At 43.4% G+C, this 26,212-nt stretch overlaps 1 protein-coding gene across 2 annotated transcripts in view; it reads left to right on the top strand.

Moving 5' to 3' along the window:
- The window catches only part of LOC126484416 (probable cytochrome P450 6a14), a 109,741-nt gene that overhangs the window by 50,197 nt on the left and 33,332 nt on the right, over positions 1-26,212 (top strand). The window contains exons 2-3 of one of the 2 annotated variants that reach the window (XM_050107927.1): positions 10,684-11,165; positions 14,156-14,410. In XM_050107927.1, coding sequence (XP_049963884.1) covers positions 10,719-11,165; positions 14,156-14,410 — 702 coding nt within the window. In that variant the 5' untranslated portion in view covers positions 10,684-10,718. The remainder of the gene's footprint in view (positions 1-10,683; positions 11,166-14,155; positions 14,411-26,212) is intronic. The other variant, XM_050107926.1, reaches the window with a different exon arrangement.

The raw sequence follows: 26,212 nt of genomic DNA, 5'->3' as shown, positions 1-26,212 counted from the left end.
TCTAGGCGCTTCATTCGGGAACCTCGCTGCTGCTACGGTCGCAGGTTCGAATCCTGTCTCGGGCATGGATGTTTGTAATGTCCTTAGGTTAGTTAGGTTTAGGTAGTTCTAAGTCTAGGGGACTGATGACCTCAGATGTTAAGTCCCATGGTGCTTAGAGCCATTTGAACCATTTTAAACAGTCTTTAAGAAGGAAATATCATGAACGACTAATTGTGGTAAGAATTTGGATTGACAAGTTTCGTTTTTATGTGAGGCATCCAAAAGCCACGTACCTTATAATGCCAGACTGCCAAATCCTGACGAAGGATGAATATGTAAGGAGAGGCAATAAGGAGTTATCACGCCAGTACCTGCAGATATGCAGAGGCCTTGGTGTAAAAGATCCCTCCAACAAACAGTACAGCAGCTCACCTAAAGCAGCAATAACTACTGGACATAACTTTTCCTTTTACGACAAACAAGTACACGCTGATCGACCTGTTCCAGCAATAAAAACCTCAAGATATCATTGTACAAATTCTGTTGTGTATTAAAATAGTTACAAACATAACTTGGTATTGTCTGAAACAGCTTATGCTGGGCGAAAACGTTGTAAATTTACCGGCGCTATTCCTAGGAAAACTGGAAGTACTCTGGAGTCGACTTCTAACCCAATAAATGGAAGCACTTGTTGTGAAAATTATCATAATAAGTTGTATATATTGTCAGGTTACTTTATACTGCATCGTTTCGGCTAGTTTTCTTCTGGTGTTCTTGATTCTAGCCAATGAGTTCTTGATAAATTTTTGCAGCTACAAACAGGACATGGAAGACCTAGAATTCGTGTTTAAATATTTGGATTAGACTGAGAAATGTAGATTATGAATTATTCATTGAATGCATATTTTCCAGCTTTTGTACAGTCGAATAATTTACTTCAAGGAGGGGTTACAGAATGAGATACTTGTTAGATACCATCATTATCACATTATTAGTGATCATCCATTTATTATTTTATTCTATGGCTCCACTTGTAATTTCTCCCAAATCATTAATAATTTTAATGAAGGCCAAAACTAAAATGTGTTGATCATGTATATGGTGAAATCGAAGTATCTAAGATTCCTGTGATCGATCCACTTAATTACTCCTGTTTTCATTCCTTACTTCGACTCTCTGGTTGTGTTACTTAAGTCTTACAGAAAACGACAATACCCCTTTCAAATCAGTCTTCATTCGTTACAACGCCATGAAAAATATAAAGGAAGCTATTTTTGTCAGACGTCTGTACTAATTTTCTGCGCTTTGTGATATCGAAAATGTTTCTGCAAAAGAAGCAGCTCGTATGCTTTAACAAATGACAAGAATTGTGAAGTTCAAATGGCTCTGAGCACTGTGGGACTCAACTGCTGAGGTCATTAGTCCCCTAGAACTTAGAACTAGTTAAACCTAACTAACCTAAGGACATCACAAACATCCATGCCCGAGGCAGGATTCGAACCTGCGACCGTAGCGGTCTTGCGGTTCCAGACTGCAGCGCCTTTAACCGCACGGCCACTTCGGCCGAGAATTGTGAAGTAAAAGTTAAGTCACCTCCTTCGGTTACGAAGACCCTTTCTGATTTATCTCACAATTCTGGCAACAGCGTGCACTACTGAAAGGTCATTTAGCATCCTGAGCCAGTTGAAGACAGCGCAGTTAGTAAAGAACGGCTTTTAAGTTTGCGTTTATCAAGTTCTCAAAGGGAGAGAATTAAAGAGATGAACTTAGATGACTTGATCATATATAACTATTCTAAGTGCGGTGATCCCCAAAACTGGATAACATTTTCAATTTTTTAGCGCAGCTGTAGCTTCTGTATTACCACAGAAAACTGGTAGAAAAGTGTAATCAATTCCAAATGCCGTTTTTACGTACCATCTTCACCTTCTTGTCGCATCGGCTGCACTGTTTCAGCTGTACCTTTCCTGTTTCTTGCCCTTTGGCTTCAGATTTAGATTAATATCCCCACAGTACAGTGAGATAAGAGAAGTCATAGGACAACGATATGCACATATAGAGGCGGCGGTAGTATCTCGTACACAAGGTAAAGTGGGGAAGTGCTTTGGAGGAGGTGATTCTTGTGAAAACGTTTCCGACATTGTTGTGGCGTACGACGGGAATTAACAGACTTTGAAAGCTGAATCAATATTCCGAGATCCACAGTATTGAGAGAGTGCAGAGAATACCAAATTTCAGGTTCTATCTTTCACCACGGATAACACAGTAGCAGATGGCCTTCACTTACCGCCCGAGAGCAGCGGCGTTTGCGTAGAGTTGTCAGTACTAACAGACAAGAAACATAGGGTTAAATAATCGCAGAAATCAATGTGAGACATACGACGAACGTATCCGTAAGGATAGTGCATCGAAATTTGGCGTTAATGGGCTGTGGCAGCAGACGACCGAAGCGAATGCCTTTGTTAACAGCACGATAACGCCTGCAGCACCTCTCCTGCGCTCGTGACCATATCGGTTGGATCCTAGACAGCTGACTAAATCAATAACAACAAACTAAATGGAAGTCGTGCTTTATTTTAACCTCGTACAGTTTTGCCATGGCTTCATATTAGCGAAGTTACTAAATTTCAGCCAAAATCTTTTATTAGCCGTAACTTCGTAAATAAACATTTACGGACCTATGTTTATATGCACTTTTTTGTTTAGTTTTACTTGTAGAATGACACATTAAAATATTTGCATATCTTCGTGAATCACCCTGTATATTGTGGAAGTGGACCTATAACACTCCCTTGGGGTACCCCTGAAGTCAGTTTTACGTCTGAAGATTTCTCTTCACTGAGCATAACATGGTGTGTTCTGTTGGTTAGAAACACTTCAATCGACTCATGCAGTTGGTCTAATATTCCGTGCGCTTGAATTTTGATCATTAGATGGCACTGCAGCAGAAGTGTATCGAATGCCTTATGGAAGTCAAAGAACGCGGGATATACTGGATACAGATTTGGGTTGTAATGAATCTTGCCTCCTCAGAACTTTCGTACTTCGTTTGAAATGTGCCGATTCTGCATAAGTTTCGGCCTGACTTAAGTCGATTTTTATACTTAAATTATATATTGCACGTTTAAAGATAATTTTGCATGTATTTTATCACAAAAACACAGTTTTTCTGATAATATAATTTTATTTGTCATATAGTTCCATTTAGCAACATCGATCTTGGTTCAAATGGCTCTAAGCACTGTTGTTGTTGTGGTCTTCAGTCCTGAGACTGGTTTGATGCAGCTCTCCATGCTACTCTATCCTGTGCAAGCTTCTTCATCTACGGTACTTTATATCTGAGGTCATCAGTCGCCTAGACTTAGAACTACTTAAACCTAACGATATCACACACATCCATGCCCGAGGCAGGATTCGAACCTGCGACCGTAGCAGCAGCGCAGTTCCAGACTGAAGCGCCTAGAACCGCTCGACCGCCATCGATCTTGAATCATGAAATTTAACAATCACAATTGTTAGCTTAAATGAGTCAAAAACCACTTTACTGTGAAACTAATATTATTGTGCTTTAGTTTTCATGTAAACTAAATTTCTGTTTTAATTTTTAATTTTTTCTAATTCTATATCGATAATTCACTCGATAATTATACAAAGAGTTTTTATACTGTCTGAATTTGCGACCTCCATCATTAATTACTAGGCTCGTAAATCTTTATACAAATAAATTATTTATATAAAGATTTACGAGCCTAGTAATTAATGAATATAATTATTTCCGGAAAACATCACGTAAATTATATCTGAAAAGTAATTTCAATTAAGACGGTGATAATGAAATTAATTTTAAAAAATCCTGTTCTAGAAGGATCTGGAAGCTACGCATGTGGTACTTCCAGAAAATTTAGGTGCCAAACGCGGCATAATATTTTCAATTATTGTCGAGACTGGCCAATGTAACTATCAAATCCTTTGTGTTTAGCTGAAATGTTGCACAATGCATTTACTTAACAAGCAGTGTTGAAAAAGTGTCAAGAATTTATGAATACATACTAATGATGTCGGAAACCAACTATATTCCAGCGACTATTAGTGAAAGAAGAAACCTATTAATTGGAAACAATAAATAGGAACCGACACCCTAGACAGTCGTAGGCAGATATACCGAGCGATGTGGCTTAGTGGCTAGCACAATGGACTCGTATTCGCGAGGACGACGGTTCAAACCCGCTTCCGGCCAGCCTGAATTAGATTTTCCGTGATTGCCCTAAATCGCTTCAGGCAAATGTCGACATGGTTCCTTGAAAGGGCACGGTCGACTTCCTTCCCCATTGTTTTCTAATCCGAAGAGCTCGCTGGTTGGTTTTCTCTCCTCAAAGCAGCCAACCAGCCATAGCAAGATTTGTAACATTTATCTGTTAATATAGTGTTTCCGTCCTTATGAAATTACGCAGGGTGTAACAAAAATGTACGGCACAAATTACAAGACACATTCCTTACAGGTAGACGAAGAAATTATGTTACATGATCATGGGTCTGGGAACATTGTGTTGTTATAATTCATTTTCTCCAACTCATTAATCATGGAAAACACACACGAACAGAACGCACCAACATACCACAGGCAACTCTTCCCCAAAGGTGATTTTCAATACGTCGCCCGTGGGGATCGATGCATGCATCGAAAAGGCGTCGTAGCGAATCTCGAATACGTTGACGTGTCCCAAGACCATTGCGTATGGTTTCTCAGCCTTCCGTAATACGGGCACGGAGACTGAACATCTTGTCCTGTAGTTCCATACACAAGATCTTTCAAATGCCCCCACAAAAAAAAAAGTCCAGTGAGTTTAGGTCCAGAGAGCGTGGAGGCCAGGCAGTTGGTCCATCTCTGCCTATCCATCTGTCACCGAATCTTATTTAGAAGCCGACGGACATTAACACTAAAATGAGGAGGTGCTCCGTCGTGCACGAAGTACATGTTTTGTCGCACAGCTAAGGGCACGTCAGCTAACGGATCAGGTAAGACATTCTATACGCAATCATGATAATTTTGTCCGTTGAGCAGGGTTGAAGAAAGTGAGGGCCTACAGAACTGTCACCGACAATGCCGGTCACCGACAATGCCGTCCCAAACATTGACAGAAAATCTTTGTTGATGAATTGTTTCAACAGTTACGTGAGGATTGACACCTGCCCATACATGCCGATGCACTGAAATTAGGGTTGATACTTGGTTGAATAAACCATTCGCAGAAGATTACCCGTGCAGGAAAACCAGCTGCTGATAGAGCGGTCGTCGTCAGTTGCATGAAAAACTGCAGCCTGACGTTGCTGCGTCCTCGTCCTTCCAGGCCTACCCCGGTGGCGATTATCAGGCTTAAAAGCCTCATGTTCCCTAAGAGGACTATCAATGGCTTCAAACATTTTCCTGCTGGGGCAGGTTCGTCCTGGAAATCTCTCCGGGTACAAATGTTGAGCGTGAACACCATTGCCGCCAGCTAATCCATACATCAAATGATCATCTACCATCTCTGCATTTCTATACACTGCCTTTGCACGTGCGAAGTCTGCGGTTAACTCTACATAGTAGATTGTGCGCTTGCAACGGTCGTACTTATCACTGGAACAGTAGATGTTACCTCTAAACAAACAATGGCATACGTCGCATGGCAACAGGGACATGTAAAACAAAATACTAGCGGTGCACCACGTAACCAGACTTCACCAAGAGCGCATGTTCCCCATGATTCTAACGTTCTGTTCTTGTGTGTTTCCCGTGATTAACGAGTTAGAGAAAATGAGTTGTAAATAGAAACAAAGGTTTTGCGGACCCATGTTAATGTAATATAATTTCTTCGTCTATATGTGAGTAGTTCGTCCTGCAATTTGTCCCGTACATTTTTGTTGCACCATGTATAAACGTTGACAACACTAGAATAGTTAGTTCAACGTGGGATATTTACTTTCTGCACATCTACGAACATTTTGATAGTAAGGGATATATAACATTCTTAGATGTAACAGAAGAAGGCAGCCTACGGGTACAACTGTCATGTATTGTTTATTACTTAAAAAAAATGGCTCTGAGCACTATGCGACTTAACTTCTGAGGTTATCAGTCGCCTAGAACTTAGAACTAATTAAACCTAACTAACGTAAGGACATCACACACATCCATGCCCGAGGCAGGATTCGAACCTGCGACCGTAGCGGTCGCTCAGCTCCAGACTGTAGCGCCCAGAACCGCACGGCCACTCCGGCCGGCTTATTACTTACAATTATTCAGTCTTGTTGGCCACGGGTAGCGCCCACCGATACTGCGTCAGGCTCCACGGACATCTCCTATAAGCGAGACTCAAGCAGATCTGGCCGTGGCTCCTGCCGTTGTCCAAGCAAAGGCGACTGAATGAGAGTGACTAACAGGTGAACCAGTACCCCGAACTATGTACCGGAAGACGGACTGCTATGGCTAGCTGTGCAGGTCTCAGTGGCGCAAGGCTGCGGAGACGTTAGTTGAAGCCGCGAAACATGGGAAGGTAGCTGGATCCTGGCGAGTACTGTAGACCTGCGGTGCCGGCAGAGCACAGGGCTGCCAAGAGCCTCGGTGGTGAGGCAGCAGTCGAGGGCTCGAGTCCTTGTGACGGTGTTGGCAGTTGCATCATAGCTGCATTGTCGTCTTTACGGCAGCCTCCGACACAGGGTGGGGATTACAACGTAGGGTCAAATCGTGCAATGCGCCGCATGCGGTGTATACTGCACACCCCTCGTAATTTTGACAAATTCCGACAGAGTGTCCGCGTATCGGCACTGCAGTTGCTCAGCGGACACCAGGCCATAATGAAGTGTTTTACATTTCTATCGAGGAAGTCTTACATAAGCTCTTTGGAAATAACTGAGATAAGTCTAGAAATATCACTTCAAAACCTTTTTCAGCGTCACGATTAGTTGTTAGTGTATGGTCAACAGTAAAATATTTCCAAATGTTTGAGCAGCTGTATTAACAGTAAGTTCTATTGAGTGCTTTTGATTCTCGTGCGGTCATCTTGACTATCAAGGTCATGAACTTATAAGGAGCAGCGTCTCTCCCTTACAGATTGTGTGGCACATGCTGCAATAAAATCCGGAAGATGCGCCGCGCATTTTTTCGCAAGGAATACTTGCTGCGCAAACAAGTAACAGTTTTAAACACGAGAAAACATTTATGTTTCGTTCAGACGACTTAGCATGGACGTTTCAAGTCCAGACGACTCGGATGACGCCATAAGAGAATAAAAAAAGTATCTCTAGATATGTATAAGGAGAGCGGAGAATTTACTCCTAAAAATTGAAAAAAAGCAAAAATTACACAGCTGTCGATTTTTTTTAGTCGGTCCTGTCGAGAAAATAGATAGAAAACCAGATCAATTAAGTTTGTAATTCTTACTTTTTTTGATTCAGTATTTCACTAGCAATTATTGACTGTGTTAACTAAAGATAAATGTATCATATGTCTTAGTTTTAATATTTCCAACTGTCAGTAAGTAAACTAGTTATCTAAACCAGCAAACTACTTTGATGTACAAATTAGATAACATTAATTAAAAAAACTATTGTTAACATTTCATCCTCTTTTCTTCACCGCACTACATATTTATTACCAGATATATATAGGTTTTGACTTAAAAAAGGGTAGTTTTGCGGGTTTTAGCATGTGGCATATCACACACAGCATAAGGGATAGATGCCGCAATGTCAAGACATTTTCATAGTCAAATATCGTGTTTAAATGTTCCATAGAAAAAAATCAGAAAAACTGTATGTCGCAGACAACTGGAGTGTTTAGTTTGTACAAAAGAAAATTTTTACTAAAAGTTCACAATTGGACTTGACATACGCGATTTTGAGATGTGCGCCATTTCCCCCACATTTACCCTACCCCAGCTGTCTGACGATGACTGGCTGGCTCCTAGTCGGTATAAATATTACTGTAAGGTCACCAATTATGCGGAAGAGGTAGCACTGACACATTATTTGATCACAGAGAAGCTCCAGAGGGGTGATATGTGTTCGATGACTCGGTCATTACCTCTCCAGAGAAGGTAAGAGCGCGGAAGCGGTTTGCTGGTGAGGGTGCTGCATTGACACGGGTCGTTGACTGCGGCAGTCAGTTCCCAGAACACAGGGCTGCAGGTACAGAGACAGTCTGATTCGTTACAGTACCATCTAACATTCATATTAAATATAAATGACAGGTCTAAATGTTGGCAACAGCCAGGAGTGGTGTGTGCTGACCCCGATCCCTTCCGTATGGCATCCGATGATGAATAGCTGAAGATGACACAGTGGTTGATCAACTATGGCGTGGTCTTCAGGTCCTGATCGCTGTTCTTTTTTTTTTTGTTCTTATTATCAGCTTTAGCTCTTATTCTTTAGTGAATTTCATTTGAATAAATGTGACAAATAGAACAAAAATGCCATTTGGACAAAAACTGACATGTTGAGACTGTGACTGTGTGGAAATACAGTTTAACTCTTACAATAAAGTACAAACAGCAATTAGCCACTGTTGTTAATGCTATTAATTAATCCCTAATAAATGGAATTCTCAACAGCGGCTTGTCTTTGTTTTTCCTTTAGTGTAAGAATTAACTTGTATAGAACAAAAATCTACATTCTTCATGCAACTCGCAAATTGTAGAATATGATACTAGTTACTTATACTGAGGTGACAAAAGTGATGAGATACCTCCTAATTTCGTGTCTGACTTCTTTATGCCTGGCGTAGTGCAAAAGTCATTGGAAGTCCCCTGAGCCATGCAGCGTCTGTATACCCCATAAATGTTCGATGGAATTCTTGTCAGGCGATTTGGATGTCTAAATCATTCGCTCTAACTGTCTAGAACGTTCATCAAAACAGTCACGAACAATTGTGGCCCAGTGACATGGTGCATTGTCATCCATAAAAATTCCGTTGTTGATTTGGAACGCCGGCCGATGTGGCCGAGCGGTTCTAGGCGCTTCAGTCTGGAACCGCGCGACCGCTACGATCGCAGGTTCGAATCCTGCCTTGGGCTTGGATGTGTGTGTTGTCCTTAGGTTAGTTAGGTTTAAGTAGTTCTAAGTTCTAGGGGACTGATGACCTCAGATGTTAAGTCCCACAGTGCTCAGAGCCATTTGAACCATTTTTTGGTTGGGAACATCAAGCCTATGAATGGCAGAAGAATGGTTTCCAAGTAGCCGAACATAAAATTTAAAGTGAATGATCGGTTCAGTTGGGCCATAGTACCCAGCCCACGCCATGAAAACATACCTTTTGGAACCACCAGCAGCTTGCACAGTGCCTCATTGACAACTTCGGTCCATGGTTTCGTGGAGTCTGCGCCAAACTCGAACCCTCCCATCAGCCCTTTCCAACTAGAATCGGGACTCATATGATCAGGCCATGGTGTTCCAATCGTCTAGGGTCAACCGACATGATCACGAGTGCAGGAGAGGCGCTGCAGGCGATGTCCTGTTACCAAAGGCACTCGCGTCGGTCGTCTGCTGCCACATTTCGCCGCAGTCTCCTAGCGGATACGTTGATCGTACGTCCCAATCCGAAAACAAAGGAAGTAGGTTACAGTACACTTGTTCGCCCACTGCTTGAATACTGCTCACCAGTGTGGGATCCGTATCAGATAGGGTTGATAGAAGAGATAGAGAAGATCCAACGGAGAGCAGCGCGCTTCATTACAGGATCATTTAGTAATCGCGAAAGCGTTACGGAGATGATAGATAAACTCCAGTGGAAGACTCTGCAAGAGAGACGGTCAGTAGCTCGGTACAGGCTTCGAGGAGTCAAGCAGTATATCGCTTCCTCCTACGTATATCTCGCGAAGAGACCATGAGGATAAAATCAGAGAGATTAGAGCCCACACAGAGGCATATCGACAATATTTCTTTCCACGGACAATACGAGACTGGAATAGAAGGGAGAACCGATAGAGGTACTCAAGGTACCCTGCTCCACACACCGTCAGGTGGCTTGCGGAGTATAGATGTAGATGTAGATGTAGACGTAGATTTCTGTGTTATTTCACGTAGTGTTGTTTGTCTGTTAGCACTGACAACTCTATCCAAACGCCACTGCTCTCGGTCGTTAGGTAAAGGGCGTCGGCCACTGCCTTGTCCATGGTGAGGGGTAATGCCTGAAATTTGGTGTTCTCCACACACTCTTGGGATTGTGGATCTCGGAATATAGAATTCCCTAACGATTTCCAAAATGGAATGTCCCATGCATCTAGCTCCAACTACCATTCTGCGTTCAAAGTCTGGTAATTCCCGTCGTGCCGCGATAAACCTTTTCACATGAGCCACCTGAGTACAAATGACAGCTCCGCCAATTTGCCACACTGTTATACCTCGTGTACGAGATACTACCGCCATCTGTATATGTGATACCGCTACCCCATGACTTTCCTCACCTCAGTGCGGTTACTCTTTACGTAGCAGTGTACATTATTTTTGTAAATTTAAGTATTTTCTGCATTGGAGACTTCAATCATTTAATGATTTTGGTTTCCCTCCCCATCCATTCCATTTTCCCTTAAAAGGGCACCATTGTCCCAGGGAAACCTGTTAGACGTCGATATGGCAGTCAGCTGTTGTGTACAGGACTCAAGCAAGCGCATAGTGGTTTGTGTTCACAACAGCCGCTGTTTAACGCTGGTTCGGTGTGCCTGATAGGCGGCCGGTGTGGTTGCAGGAGGGACAGATCCAGCATGCTGCAGCTGGTGGTCGCCGTGGTGGTGGCGGCGTGCGCCACGCTGGCGCTCTACGCCTACTATTCGCTCTCCTACTGGACGCGCCGGAGCATCCCCCAGATCCCTTCGGCGCGCTTCCCTCTGGGCCACATCTGGAAGACCGTGCTCCTCCGGCTCTCCTTCGGAGAAGAGTGCAGCAGCCTCTACGAGAAGGTCCCGGCGTCGACGCCGCTGGCCGGCGCTTACTTCTTCACCAACCCTGCCGTCGTGGTCAGGGATCCGGACCTCATCAAGAGGATGCTGATCAAGGACTTCCAGCACTTCCACGACCGCGGCTTCTACATCAACGAGAAAGTAGATCCGCTCTCCGGACACTTATTCCTGATGAATGGCGAGAGATGGCGCTTGCTGAGGAATAAGCTGTCTCCCACATTCACATCGGGAAAGATGAAGATGATGTTTCCGGTACGTTTCTAAGTGTGTGGTGCCGATAATGCACGAATCTGGTGTATGTCAACTGTGGTGTCTGTCGTGCTTTCTGTTTGTTCACTTGAAATTACATTCAAAGTGTTTGAAGCTGCTGTGTATCGTCACTTGTTTAAGAGACTTGTAAATACATGATTCCCTGAACGGACAGTGCCGGGCAGATACACTGAACAGGTTGTGAACCTCAATGATTTCACTCTGTTACACAAAAACAGATAACAGCACTTGCCCACTTAATAGAAATTCACATTTTTCACAAGAAACTATATGTTTCCAGAGACCTTTTCAAGTCTGAAACATCTACTATGTATATGTTGTTGTTTGTTGTGGTCTTCAGTCCTGAGACAGGTTTGACGCAGCTCTCCATGCTACTCTATCCTGTGCTAGCTTCCTCATCTCCCAGTACCTACTGCAACCTACATCCTTCTGAATCTGTTTAGTGTATTCATCTCTTGGTCTCCCTCTACGATTATTACCCTCCACGCTCCCCTCCAATACTAAATTGGTGATCCCTTGATGCCTCAGAATATGCCCACCAACCGATCCCTTCTCCTAGTCAATTTGTGCCACAAATTTCTGTTCATTCCAATTCTATTCAATACCTCCTCATTAGTTATGTGATCTACCCATCTAATCTTCAGCATTCTTCTGTAGCACCACATTTCGAAAGCTTCTATTCTCTTCTTGTCTAAACTATTTATCGTCCACGTTTCACTTCCATACATGGCTACACTCCATACAAATACTTTCAGAAACGACTTCCTGACACTTAAATCTATACTCGATGTTAACAAATTTCTCTTCTTCAAAAACGCTTCCCTTGCCATTGCCAGTCTACATTTCATATCCTCTCTACTTCGACCATCCTCAGTTATTTTGCTCCCCAAATAGCAAAACTCCTTTACTACTTTAAGTGTGTCATTTCCTAATCTAATTCCTGCAGCATCACCCGATTTAATTCGACTACATTCCTATATCCTCGTTTTGCTTCTGTTAATGTTCATCTTATATCCTCCTTTCAAGACATTCTCCATTTCGTTCAGCTGCTCTTCCAGGTCCTTTGCTGTCTCTGACTGAATTACAATGTCATTGGCGAACCTCAAAGTTTTTATTTCTTCTCCATGGATTTTAATACCTGCTCCGAATTTTTCTGTAGTTTCCTTTACTGCTTGCTCAATATACAGATTGAATAACATCGGGGATAGGTTACAACCCTGTCTCACTCCCTTCCCAACCATTGCTTCCCTTTCATACTCCTCGACTCTTATAACTGCCATCTGGTCTCTGTACAAAGCTTTCTCTAAGTCTGCAAATGCTAGAAACGTAGGTTTGCCTTTCCTTAACCTACTTTCTAAGATAAGTCGTAGGGTCAGTATTGCCTCACGTGTTCCAATATTTCTACGTAATCCAAACTGATCTTCCCCGAGGTCGGCTTCTACCAGTTTTTCCATTCGTCTGTAAAGAATTCGTGTTAGTATTTTGCAACCGTGGCTTATTAAACTGATAGTTCGGTAATTTTTACATCTGTCAACACTTGCTTTCTTTGGGATTGGAATTATTATATTCTTCTTGATGTCTGAGGGTATTTCGCCTGTCTCATACATCTTTCTCACTAGATGGTAGAGTTTTGTTAGGCCTGGCTCTCCCAAGGCTGTCAGTAGTTCTAATGGAATGTTGTCTACCCCTGGGGCCTTGTTTCGACGTAGGTCTTTCTGTGCTCTGTCAAACTGTTCACGCAGTATCATATCTCCTATTTCATCTTCATCTACATTTTCTTCCATTTCTGTAACATTGTCCTCAAGAACATTGCCCTTATGTAGACCCTCTATATACTCCTTCCATCTTTCTGCTTTCCCTCCTTGCTTAGAACTGGGTTTCCATCTGAGCTCTTAATATTCATGCAAGTTGTTCTCTTTTCTCCAAAGGTCTCTTTAATTTTCCTGTAGGCAGTATCTATCTTACCCCTAGTGAGATAAGCCTCTACATCCTTACATTTGTCCTCTGCCATCCCTGCTTAGCCATTTTGCACTTTCTGTCGTCATATTTTCTCCTTTCATCAATTAAATTCAATATCTCTTCTGTTACGTTGTATATATGCAGACTGAAACAACGAAAATTGGTACAAAGGCCAGGATTTTAACCAACGTCTCTTGCTCAGGAGGCAGATGTGCTAACCACTACGCCACACTAACACACTGGCTTTGCACAACTGCGAGTACTACCCTAGTATGCCTCGCTTCTCAGCCCACATTCCCATTCACGTCTCACATCACGTGGTATTCCCCCTAAATTCAAACAGCAGTGTGGCATGCTAAGTTAGTCCACGAAGTAGTACAAACCCAGTGTGCTAGCGTGGTGTAGTTGTTAGCGCTTCTGCCTAATGATCAGCAGTGATCTGTCCTTGGTACAGATTTTCATTCGTCGCTTCAGTCTGCATATATACAGCTCCACATTTTTGTATGCCGCGTTGTGTTTCTTAACCAAACGATGTTGCTGTCGTTGTGGTGGTGGTGGTCTCTACTCCGAAGATTGGTTTGTTGCAGCTCTCCAAGCTAGTCTGTCCTGTGCAACCTTTTTCATCTCTGCATAGTTACTGCGAGCTACACCCATTTCAATATATCACATCCAAGTGCCTACATGGTTTCTTTTAAAGGGCACTGAAGATGATATTCCTCAGTCCCATCTTGTGCCCTGTCTCTAACGACCTCGTTGTCGACGTGACCTTAAATTCTGTATTCTGTAATTTTTACAGCAGAAAACCACTACCAAAACCTTGCCCAGAATTTCTGCTCTAGAGTCAATTTCTTGACTGAAGGACTGACTTCGATTATCACGTCCAGGGTTGGAACAGCGGAGGTTCGTGTCAGACCCAAAAGTCGCCATCGTTTCGAGTAATTAATGCTTCTTCTAGCGTTGGACGTGCAGAGCTTAAGCGCACTAAAGGGCAGACGCTGTGCTGTGCTGTGCAGATAATGGAGAAGTGCGCACGCGAACTGGCTGAAGTGCTGGACGGCGGCTCCGGGGAAGCCGAGTTCCGCGACCTCGCGGCGCGCTTCACCACTGACGTCATCGCCTCCTGTGCCTTCGGATTCGAAGTGCACAGCCTGCAGCACCCCGATGAAGAATTCCGCTACTGGGGCAAGCGGTTGGTTACGCCAACGACCGTCGAATCGCTCCAGGCGAACTTCTGCAATTTGTTCCCGAAACTCGCCGACATTTTTTGGGTAAGTGGTTAAGGTTACACTAATAATAAAAACACTCTTAGGTTGCACAATCTTCTTTACTAACTCGAGAACGACACGCTTCGCCTGGGTAGGGCATTGCAGAGTTGTCTCGAAATACACTGAAGAGCCAAACAAAGAGAGATACGTAAACTGGCATAATATGGCGCTGCGGTCGGCAACGCCTATACAGGGTGTTACGAAAAGGTATGGCCAAACTTTCAGGAAACATTCCTCACACACAAAGAAAGAAAATATGTTATGTGGAAATGTGTCCGGAAACGCTTACTTTCCATGTTAGAGCTCATTTTATTACTTCTCTTCAAATCACATTAATCATGGAATGGAAACACACAGCAACAGAACGTACCAGCGTGACTTCAAACACTTTGTTACAGGAAATGTTCAAAATGTCCTCCGTTAGCGAGGATACATGCATCCACCCTCCGTCGCATGGAATCCCTGATGCGCTGATGCAGCCCTGGAGAATGGTGTATTGTATCACAGCCGTCCACAATATGAGCACGAAGAGTTTCTACATTTGGTACCGGGGTTGCGTAGACAAGAGCTTTCAAATGCCCCCATAAATGAAAGTCAAGAGGGTTGAGGTCAGGAGAGCATGGAGGCCATGGAATTGGTCCGCCTCTACCAATCCATCGGTCACAGAATCTGTTGTTGAGAAGCGTACGAACACTTCGACTGAAATGTGCAGGAGCTCCATCGTGCATGAACCACATGTTGTGTCGTACTTGTAAAGGCACATGTTCTAGCAACACAGGTAGAGTATCCCGTATGAAATCATGATAACGTGCTCCATTGAGTGTAGGTGGAAAAACATAGGACCCAATCAAGACATCACCAACAATGCCTGCCAAACGTTCACAGAAAATCTGTGTTGATGACGTGATTGCACAATTGCGTGCTGATTCTCGTCAGCCCACACATGTTGATTGTGAAAATTTACAATTTGATCACGTTGGAATGGAGCCTCATCCGTAAAGAGAACATTTGCACTAAAATGAGGACTGACACATTGTTGGATGAACCATTCGCAGAAGTGTACCCGTGGAGGCCAATCAGCTGCTGATAGTGCCTACACACGCTGTACATGGTACGGAAACAACTGGTTCTCCCGTAGCGCTCTCCATACAGTGACGTGGTCAATGTTACCTTGTACAGCAGCAACTTCTCTGACGCTGACATTAGGGTTATCGTCAACTGCACGAAGAATTGCCTCGTCCATTGCAGGTGTCCTCGTCGTTCTAAGTCTTCCCCAGTCGCGAGTCATAGGCTGGAATGTTCCGTGCTCCCTAAGACGCCGATCAATTGCTTCGCACGTCTTCCTGTCGGGACACCTTCGTTCTGGAAATCTGTCTCGATACAAACGTACCGCGCCACGGCTATTGCCCCGTGCTAATCCATACATCAAATGGGCATCTGCCATCTCCGCATTTGTAAACATTGCACTGACTGCAAAACCACGTTCGTGATGAACACTAACCTGTTGATGCTACGTACTGATATGCTTGATGCTAGTGCTGTAGAGCAATGAGTCGCATGTCAATATAAGCACCGAAGTCAACATTACCTTCCTTCAATTGGGCCAACTGGCGGTGAATCGAGGAAGTACAGTACACACTGACGAAACTAAAATGAGCTCTAACATGGAAATTAAGCGTTTCCGGACACATGTCCACATAACATCTTTTCTTTATTTGTGTGTGAGGAATGTTTCCTGAAAGTTTGGCCGTACCTTTTTGTAACACCCTGTATAAGACAACAATTGTCCGGCGCAGTTGTTAGATTCGTTACTGCTGCTACAATGGCAGGTAAATGTAAATGTCGTGTGACTAGGGCTTCCCGTCGGGTAGACCGTTTGCCGTGTGCATGGCAGGTTATCAAGGTTTAAGTGTGACTGAATGTGGTGTTATAGTCGGCGCACGAGCGATGGGAGACAGCATTTCGGAGGTAGCGATGAAGTGGGGATTTTCCCGCACGACCATTTCAAGAGTGTACCTTGAGTATCAGGAATCCGGTAAAAACTCAAATCTCCGACATCGCTGCAGCCTGCAAGAACGGGACCAATGATGTCTGAAGAGAATTGTTCAACGTGAAGAAGTGCAACCCTTCCGCAAATTGCTGCAGATTTCAATGTTGAGTCATCAACAAGTGTCAGCGTGCGAACCATTCAACGAAACATCATTGATATGGGCTTTTCGAGCCGAAGGCCGACTCATGTACCCTTGATGACTGCACGACACAAAGCCTTACGCCTCGCCTGGGCCCGTCAACACCGACATTGGACTGCTGTTGGCTGGAAACATGTTGCCTGGTCGGACGAATCTCGTTTAAACTTGTATCGAGCGGATGGACGTGTACGTGTATGGAGACAACCTCATGAATCCATGGACCCCGCATGTCAGCAGGGGCTGTTGAAGGTGGTGGAGGCTCTGTAGTGGTGTGAGGCGTCTGTGGCTGATACGTCTAGATACGACTCTGACAGGTGACACGTACTTAAGCATCCAGTCTGATCACCTGCGTCCGTTCATGTCCACTGTGCGTTCCGACGGAATTGGGCAATTCCAGCAGGACATGCAATACCCCACACGTCCAGAATTGCTACAGAGTTGCTCCAGGAACGCTCTTCTGAGCTTAAACACTTCCGCTGGCCACCACACTCCCCAGACATGAATATTATTGTACATATCTGGGATAACTTGCAACGTTCTGTTCAGAAGAGATCTCCACCCCCTCGTACTCTTGCGGATTTCAGACAGCCCTGCAGGATTTATGGTTTCAATTCCCTCCAGCACTACTTCAGACATTAGTCTAGTCCATGCCACGTCGTGCTGCGACACTTCTGCTTGCTTGCGGGAGCCCTACACGATATAAGGGGAGGACGACATTACAGTCAACCCGACGTGGTACTGCCCTGGGCTGCTGCAACAACGAAGTGAGAACCAGGATACAGGTCGAATGAAATAGCACAGCAGTATATACGATAACTCATGTAAATAGATTTAAAGTTCCTGCCAAGAGGCATGTGTCAATTACAGTTATGATACTAAATTGCAAAAACTGAAAAACAAACCATAAAAACAACTGAAGAAAAACGCTGGGAACAGGGAGCGATAGGAAACAGAAGAAAAAACGAGAGACCCGAATTCCATCATGAGTGTTGGTGACAACAGTAATAGTAGCGCATAATAAGACCACGCGCACAAGCTGTTAATATGGCCGTAGACCAAAACGGGGCCGGAGGCCCGACCACATTCACATAGAGCGCACACTTGAATGATAATAGCACGACCACGACCACAGTACTGGGCTACTAGAAACGACAAGCGTTCGTTGGCGCAGTAAGATGTGGGTGCAGTTCAATAACAGCAAAAAGTCGTAAAATAATAACGAACAGATTGACATGCAAATGTAAACCATATTGGAATAAAAAGGCAAATATACGTAGTAATCGAAACTGTGTGGTTTCTTAGGCGCAAACGCATTACAATAGAATAAAAGTAAAGTTCGTAAAAGTAATAATAAATGAAAAGATGTGCAACAAATATAAAGCTAAAATAAAACAATGAAAATATAAATAACGTACAATGAAATATATATGATAAGTGACATAGGCCTTCGTCGTAAAGAACAAGACGAACTAAAAAGTCATAAATTCTTTAAAAATGGGAAACATGGAATAACAGAAGACCTGAATAACTGATCATTAATCAACACATGTTTTTAATGTACGAATGCTCAACAATGTCAGTTTTTTCAAGAAGGCTGAGTCTCTTCCCTTTGGGAGCGTGGAGTAAAACCGTTAGGTTCCCGAGTGTGGGTGGTTGGAGGCCACTGGACTTGAGGTGTTCCTCACAGGCGAAATTATATTTAACCTGCACCTCAATCAATGGCAAATTATATGACTTTGGTATATGCAAAAAACATCGCTGTTTGATAGAGAAACTACTCTTAGCCGCATACCTCAGGACTACAAATATACTAAGCTTTCACTTTTAGGTAATGTGTCTTACGGTCTAGCTAAACTTTTTCGGGGCAAAATAGGTGAACAGTGTTTACCAGCTCTAACAACCAACAGCGTACGTATATTCACAACGAGCGTCCTCGAAAAGATAACTCATCATGCTCCCTCTCACGTACGCGGACTTGAGTACTGTGAATGTCAAGCGGCTTACACTGGCTTTTAAAACTAGGTTTCACGAACATGTACTCACAACAATGGTCAGCCTTTGCAGAAAACCTTGAATCCAATGGCTGTTAACCACCCTATGTGTATTGTATCGTGTGTATTAAACCGGGGACCTAGAAACGACAATGAGGCTTCATCCCACTGTAGCCCTCAGTAGTTCACAACCCCACAACAGGCCACAGCAGTCCACCCACCCCACCGCCGTCCCACACCGAACCCAGGGTTATTGTACGGTTCGGCCCCCAGTGGACCCACTTGGGAACGTCTCATACCAGACGAGTGTAGCCCCAAATTTTTGCGCGGTAGAGTAATTATGGTGCACTCGTACGTAGAGACAGTGTTTGCGCAGCAATCGCCGACATAGTGCAACTGAGGCAGAATAAGGGAAACCAGCCCGCATTCGCCGAGGTAGATGGAAAAGCGCCTTAAAAAGCATCCACAGGCTGGCTAATCCACTAGGCCCGAGCAGGAAGACATGCTGGTCCCTGGCACAAATCCACCGGGATGATTAGTGTCGAGGTCCGGTGTGGTAGCCAGTCTGTGGATGGTTTTTAAGGCGGTTTTCCATCTGCCTCGCCGAATGCGAGCTGGTTCCCCTTATTCCGTCTCAGTTACACAACGTCAGCGATTGCTGCGCAAACACTGTCTCCTCGTATGTGTACACCATAAGTACTCTACCATGCAAACATTTGGGGTTACACTTGTCTGGTATGAGAATTCCCAGAGGGGTGGGGGGAGGGGGGTCCACTGGGGGGCTGAACCGTACAATAACGCTGGGTTCGGTATGGGGGGGTGGTGGTGGGAGGGTGGGGGGTCTGCTGTGACCTGTTGTGGGGTTGTGAACCACTGAGGGTTACGGCAGGACGACACCTCTTCGTCGTTTCTATGTCCCCAGTTCCATACACAATACACAATCCGCCAAGCGGATTTGTGCTTTCCCACATGGGAAGCAGCGCATTAGACTGCGTGGCTAGTCGGACGGGCTTAACCACCCATACTCGGGAACCTAATGATTTTACATCACGCTCCAAAAGACAGAGACTCAACTTTCTTGAAGAAACTGAAATTGTTGAACATTCGTACATTGAAAACAATGTGTTGCTTAATTGTCGGTTGACCAGTGTAAATAAAGTTCTGTGATTCCCTGTTTCCCACTTTTAAAGAATTTATAACTTTTTAGTTATTCTTGTTCTTTACGAACAAGGTCTCTGTTACTTATCATGTATTTTAGCTTTATATTTGTTGTAAATCTTTTCATTTATTATTGCTTTTAAGAACTTTACTTTATTCGGTTCTACTGTGATTGCACCTCTGGCCTTTATGCTTATGCTCCACACATAGCTGCGTTTTTATACGTCCTGGACTACTTATATTTTAATTTCTACTCTACTCCAATGCGGTTTCCATATGTTCGTAACAATTATTATTTTCACTATTATTTTACGATTTTTTGGTGTTGCTACAATGGACCCCGTCTAACTGCGCCACCTGCTACTAGCCCAATACTTTGCTCTTATTACTCATATTACGTACACTCTTTGTGAATGTGGCCTCTGGTGTCGTTTTCGTCTAGGGCCATATTTACAGCTTGTGCGTGTGATCTTGTTCTGTGCTGTTGTCACCAACGCTCATGAGGTAATTCTGCTCTGTCGTTTTTTCTTCTGTTTTCAACCGCTCCTGTTTTCGGTGTTTTTATCCAGTCCGTTTTCATGGTCTGCTTTTTCCTGGTTCTCTCTTTGCTGTTACAGTAGTCCACGACAGGACCGCGTCGGATAATTGTAATGTCATCCTCCTCTTATATTAACAGATAACCTAGTGGCACACTACTCGGACGAAAAACGTCATTCTTGAGTTAATAAAGTACATTGTGCAGTATACGACAATTTTTAGTAGTAGCCATAATAAGGTCGCTGTATCACCATGGTACGATTGAATGGAATAATTTGTATAGTGTTACACTATCGTTCTAACTCACATGCTGCTTGACATCCATTATTTCGTGGTCTATAGCCTGTAGCTAACATGGGAATATTATTTATTTAAATTGATGGGGGAAAGTTTGCCCCACCTGCATATCACGACTGCTTGTTGCTTCAATTCAGGAGGAACAGAGAATGGGAGAATAAGCCTTATGAAACCAAATGTAAGTGTACTCTTAAATAAATTCAAAATAAATGTATTTTGTTTGAAAGGGAAATTCTTCGAAAAACTGTGAAATCTGAGGGAGGGCAAGTGAAAAGGATAAGAATGGGGAAGGGATGAGAACGTAAAAAAAAAGAAAAAGAAGTGCTATATACAGGGTGATTATAGTCAAAGAATGACGTCAAATTTGGTCGGAATATTATATAATAAGGGGGAAACAATATGGGAACAAAAAGAATTTAACGAAAATTTTCACGCTAGATGGCGCAAGTAAGCGTCATAAAGTAAGCTGGCTCGACTACAAATGACAGATGAATCTCATCACGACGGTTAGGGTGTGAGTTGCACATTAATCCAACAGTACTCTGCAATGTGCATGACCCCACAAGTTTGGCATTCACGGCAAGGTTGACCACATTGGATGCGATTGTCCTGGGGTAAAAACCGCATTAAAAGCAAAATGACACCTGTTTCTAATTTTCGTGACACTTACACAATACCCAAATGTTCAGAACGCTGTCCACCGTTTCCTGTCACAAGCTGTAACTGAGAAACACTATGTTCCACAAGAGATCGAAGTGTCTCTGGGGTCACGTTCAGAATGTACTGCGCAATGCGTGGCTTCAGTTCATCTGCGTTTGTAATCAGAACACTAAACAGCAATTTTCAGATAATCCCACAGCCAGAAGTCACACGGGTTAAGATCAGCCAATCTAGACGGTGACGCTGCAGGGAAATGGCGGCTGATAATTGTAGCGTTTTCAAAATTCCTCTGCAGTTGTGCAATTTGCAGAGGGGCGCCATTTTGCATAAAAATAACCCTACCCACACATCCAAGCCGTCGAAGGGCTAGAATGACGCAGGTGTGCAGAATACTCTCATAGTGTCTCCCAGCGACGATACAGGTACCAGACCCCATCTCCTTTGACAAATAAGGCCCTACTATGAACGATGCCGACAACCCGCACCACACGGTTACCTTTGCAGAATGAAACGGTACCGGTTGATGTGCGTGCGGATTTTCCGTTGCCCATATTCTGCAATTCTGGATATTGGCATGTCCTTCGAGATGGAAATGGGCTTTGTCTGTCCACAGAATGTTCTATGACCACTGATCGTCCACTTCCATGCGAGCAAGAAATTCTAGAGCAAGCGTTTTCTCATTGGTAGGTCAGCATGAACAACTCCTGAACATGGTTAATTTCGTATGAATAACAATGGAGGGTGTTTCGTAGAATTTTATGCACTGTGTTCTCAGGCATGTTCAAAGTTTGGACAATTACCTATGCGTTGCATGTTTGCACCCACCGCTCGACCCCTCCTGTATTGCTGTGACAACGTCTTCCACTGACGTCGGATCAATTCTTTTCTTCCCTTTGGCAGATTGCACTTGAAAAGAACCTGTGTTGTCATATTTCGCAATAATTCTCTTCAGTCCCTTGGCAGACCAGGAAGCAACGCCTTTTTTCACACCCGTTAGTGTCCTTAACCAGTCGGCCGGTGTGGCCGAGCGGTTATAGGCGCTTCAGTCCGCAACCGCGCTGCTGCTACGGTCGCAGGTTCGAATCCTGCCTCGGGCATGGATGTGTGTGATGTTCTTAGGTTAGTTAGGTTTAAGTAGTTCTAAGTTCTAGGGGACTGATGACCTCAGATGTTAGTCCCACAGTGCTTGGAGCCATTTTAATTTGAAATGTCCTTAACCTCTGCAGAGCTAGTGGCGCACAGTCACCGTTCTTGTACAAGAGTTTTGCCAGCAGCATTCGATCCTCCTTTGAGACAGTCAAGTCGGGCATCCCAGACGCAAACAGGAACAACCGTGTAACTTGCGTCTCTTATTTTGGTTATTCTGCCGCTTACCGCGCCATCTAGCGGTAAAAATTTTCATTAAGTACTTTTTATTTCCATTACGCTTTCCTCTTCTCCGATAATATTCTGTCCAGATCGGACGTCAGTCAGAGCAGTGGTTCTTATTTTACAACGTTTTGAAAGTGGAAGTTTAATTACTGGGTGATGCGTAACACTGTATCGTTTTTCCATACGTTTAATCAAGAGAACAGGTACAATAAGAGAGAGTTTAATCATTAATAACATATTCTCCTTCACTATTTACAACAGTCTGCCAACGCTGGGGTAACTTATTGATTCCGCGACTGTAGAAATCACATATTTTGAAGCGAAGAAGTCGTCGAGCCATTTTCGGAGCGCATTTTCATCGGGAAAGTAAGTACTTTGAAGATTGTTCGATAGAAAAAGTGTAAAGGTGAAAATCTGAGGGCGCAAGATCAGGTGAATAAGGTGGGTGCGGAATGACTTCCCAACCCAACTCCTGAATAGTGGTTTTTGTCAGTCTAGCTGAATGCGACCGGGCTTTGTTGTGGAGTAGCATCACTTCACGCAGTCTTCCTGGTTGTATTTGATCTGCGTCTAAGAGACATCTCAGTTGTTGAAAATAAATATCAGCAGTGATCATTATACCTCGGGAAAGCAATTCAGTACACCACACCGTCACTGTTCCATCAGACATATAACATTATCTTTTGTGGATGCACGCGGGCCTTTGTATAGGAACTTGCTGCTTTGTTTGGTCTCAACCATTCCTTTTCATCAGTAATCATAGAGGATAGGTATGGTCGTTGTCGTTCACGAACCAATTCATGACGAGCTAGCAGAGATGCAAATAAGGCCAACCACTTATTTATGTGATTTTGGCTTAGAGCGTGCGGTGCCCATACATCCGATTTTTGAACCTTCCTCATTGCAAGCAAATGTCGCAAGATGGTGGAATGATCACAGTTGATCACATTTGTCAGTTCTCGAGTATACTGGCTTGGATCTTTGTGGACTAATGCGTTTGAACGATCTTCATCAAACCCCGGAGGTCTTCCTGAACTTGGAGAGTCACTAATGTCAAAAGGATCCTCCTTAAAACGAGAAAATCATTTTCTTGCCGTGCTCTGTCCAGTGGCATTATCCTGATACATGACGCATATGTTTCTGGCTGCCTCCGCTGCTGTGTCACCCCTCTACTGAACTCAAAAAGAAAAAAATGTCGGAAATGTTCCAATTTCTCGCCTTGACACTCCATTTTATAGCATTCACAGCGCCTGTCACTATCTTCAAATAAGGAAATGAAAATATATACACTCAAATAGTAACAGTGAATTACAAATAAAGAATGACAATCGATAAATCAGCCCGTAGCTACTGGAATATTAGCAATCAAAACAAAAACACCAGGAACTTCTAGTTCTAGTGCACCAACCTATTATAATCACTCTGTGTTTGTCCTCTGAGAGCGAGGTCGATATCCTACGATAATCGCTGCCCAGATGCCCAGATGACACAAGTATTGCAATAAATAGTATGTCGAGTGTAGTTCTAGAAAGATCTGCTAATGATATTTTCATGGATATTAATAAATGGTTTAAAGCCAACTCACTGACATTAAACTTCGAAAAGACTCTCTATATGCAATTCAGAACCTGTAAGAGGTTTCCACCCAGCATATGCATAAAGTGTGAAGAAGAGTAGATAGAAGAGGTTGACAGTCTTAAATTCCTGGGATTACAACTTGATAATAACTTCAGTTGGGAGGAGCACACCACAGAGCTGCAGAAACGCCTTAACAAATCTGTATTTGCAATTCGAGTGTTAGCTGACATAGGCGGCATAAAAATGAAAAAGCTTGCATACTTTGCCCACATTCATTCCATAATGTCATATGGTATAATATTTTGGGGTAACTCTTCAAATCAAACAAAAATTTTTCAGAGTCCAAAAGCGTGTAATACGTATTATTTGTGGAGTAAATTCACGGACGTCACGTAGAAACCTCTTCAAAGAACTGAGTATACTAACTACTGCCTCTCAGTATATTTACTCCTTAATGAAATTTGTCCTAAATAATATATCTCTTTTTCCAACAATCAGCTCAGTTCATACATAGAATACCAGGAAATGATCTGCACAAGGACTTAAAAAGCACTTACTTCAGTTCTAAATGGGGTCCACTACTCAGGAACATTCATCTTCAATAATTTGCCAGCAAACATAAAAAAATTTAGTTACAAATAAAGATCAGTTTAAATGGAGCCTGAATGACTTACTAGTGGCCAACTCCTTCTACTCCATTGATGAATTTTTTAATAGAGACAAATGATGTATTGTATATATTCATACTATTAGTATTATTATTTCAGCTTAAAAAAAATTGACTTGTTTCACATCCACGAGGATCTCCTCAGCACGGATCTATGGAACGAAAAACTAATCCAATCTAATCTCTAATGTAGTCCGCCGGCGGCCGACAGGAAGCGCCTGAAGACTGCCACGTGGGAAAGGCCGCTGACGTCATACAGAGCATGTAACTGATCGCTCGGCTAAACTGACACATCATATCGTGCTGTGATCTGCTACTATTCTCTCGCCGGCGCTGCGCTTACTTTATGTGGCTGTTTACGTGGATATCTCTTTCGAAGCCCTTAGGATTGCTAGCTGAACTGCTGCTGAAGGACATGGCGTGATAACGGACTATATGGGTAACTCCTCTAGGCTTGCCTTCAACAGCACCAGGACCTGGCGCGGAGCTATCAATGTGTCATCTGCAAATAGCCTCACGGAGCTACCGATGTTGTCAACTAAGTCATTTATGTATATTGTAAACAATAAAGGTCCTATCACGCTTCCTTGCGGTACTCCCGAAATTACCTCTACATCTGCAGATTTTGAACCGTTAAGAATGACATGTTGTGTTCTTTCTTCTAGGAAGAACACAACAGTCATTCTTAACGGTTCAAAATCTGCAGATGTAGAGGTAATTTCGGGAGTACCGCAGGGAAGCGTGATAGGACCTTTATTGTTTACAATATACATAAATGACTTAGTTGACAACATCGGTAGCTCCGTGAGGCTATTTGCAGATGACACGGTTGTCTACAAGAAAGTAGCAACATCAGAAGACTCGTACGTACTCCAGGAGGACCTGCAGAGGATTAATGCATGGTGCGACAGCTGGCAGCTTTCCCTAAACGTAGATAAATGTAATATAATGCGCATACATAGGGGCAGAAATCCATTCCAGTACGATTATGCCATAGGTGGTAAATCATTGGAAGCGGTAACGACCGTAAAATACTTAGGAGTTACTATCCGGAGCGATCTGAAGTGGAATGATCACATAAAACAAATAGTGGGAAAAGCAGGCGCCAGGTTGAGATTCATAGGAAGAATTCTAAGAAAATGTGACTCATCGACGAAAGAAGTAGCTTACAAAACGCTTGTTCGTCCGATTCTTGAGTATTGCTCATCAGTATGGGACCCTTACCAGGTTGGATTAATAGAAGAGATAGACATGATCCAGCGAAAAGCAGCGCGATTCGTCATGGGGACATTCAGTCAGCGCGAGAGCGTTACGGAGATGCTGAACAAGCTCCAGTGGCGGACACTTCAAGAAAGGC

The sequence above is a fragment of the Schistocerca serialis genome, chromosome 6 (genome assembly GCF_023864345.2).
Source record: "Schistocerca serialis cubense isolate TAMUIC-IGC-003099 chromosome 6, iqSchSeri2.2, whole genome shotgun sequence".
NCBI classification, from domain to species: domain Eukaryota; kingdom Metazoa; phylum Arthropoda; class Insecta; order Orthoptera; family Acrididae; genus Schistocerca; species Schistocerca serialis.
The sequence above is the reverse complement of the archived record's forward strand: the minus strand, read 5'-3'. Positions and strand labels throughout refer to the sequence as shown.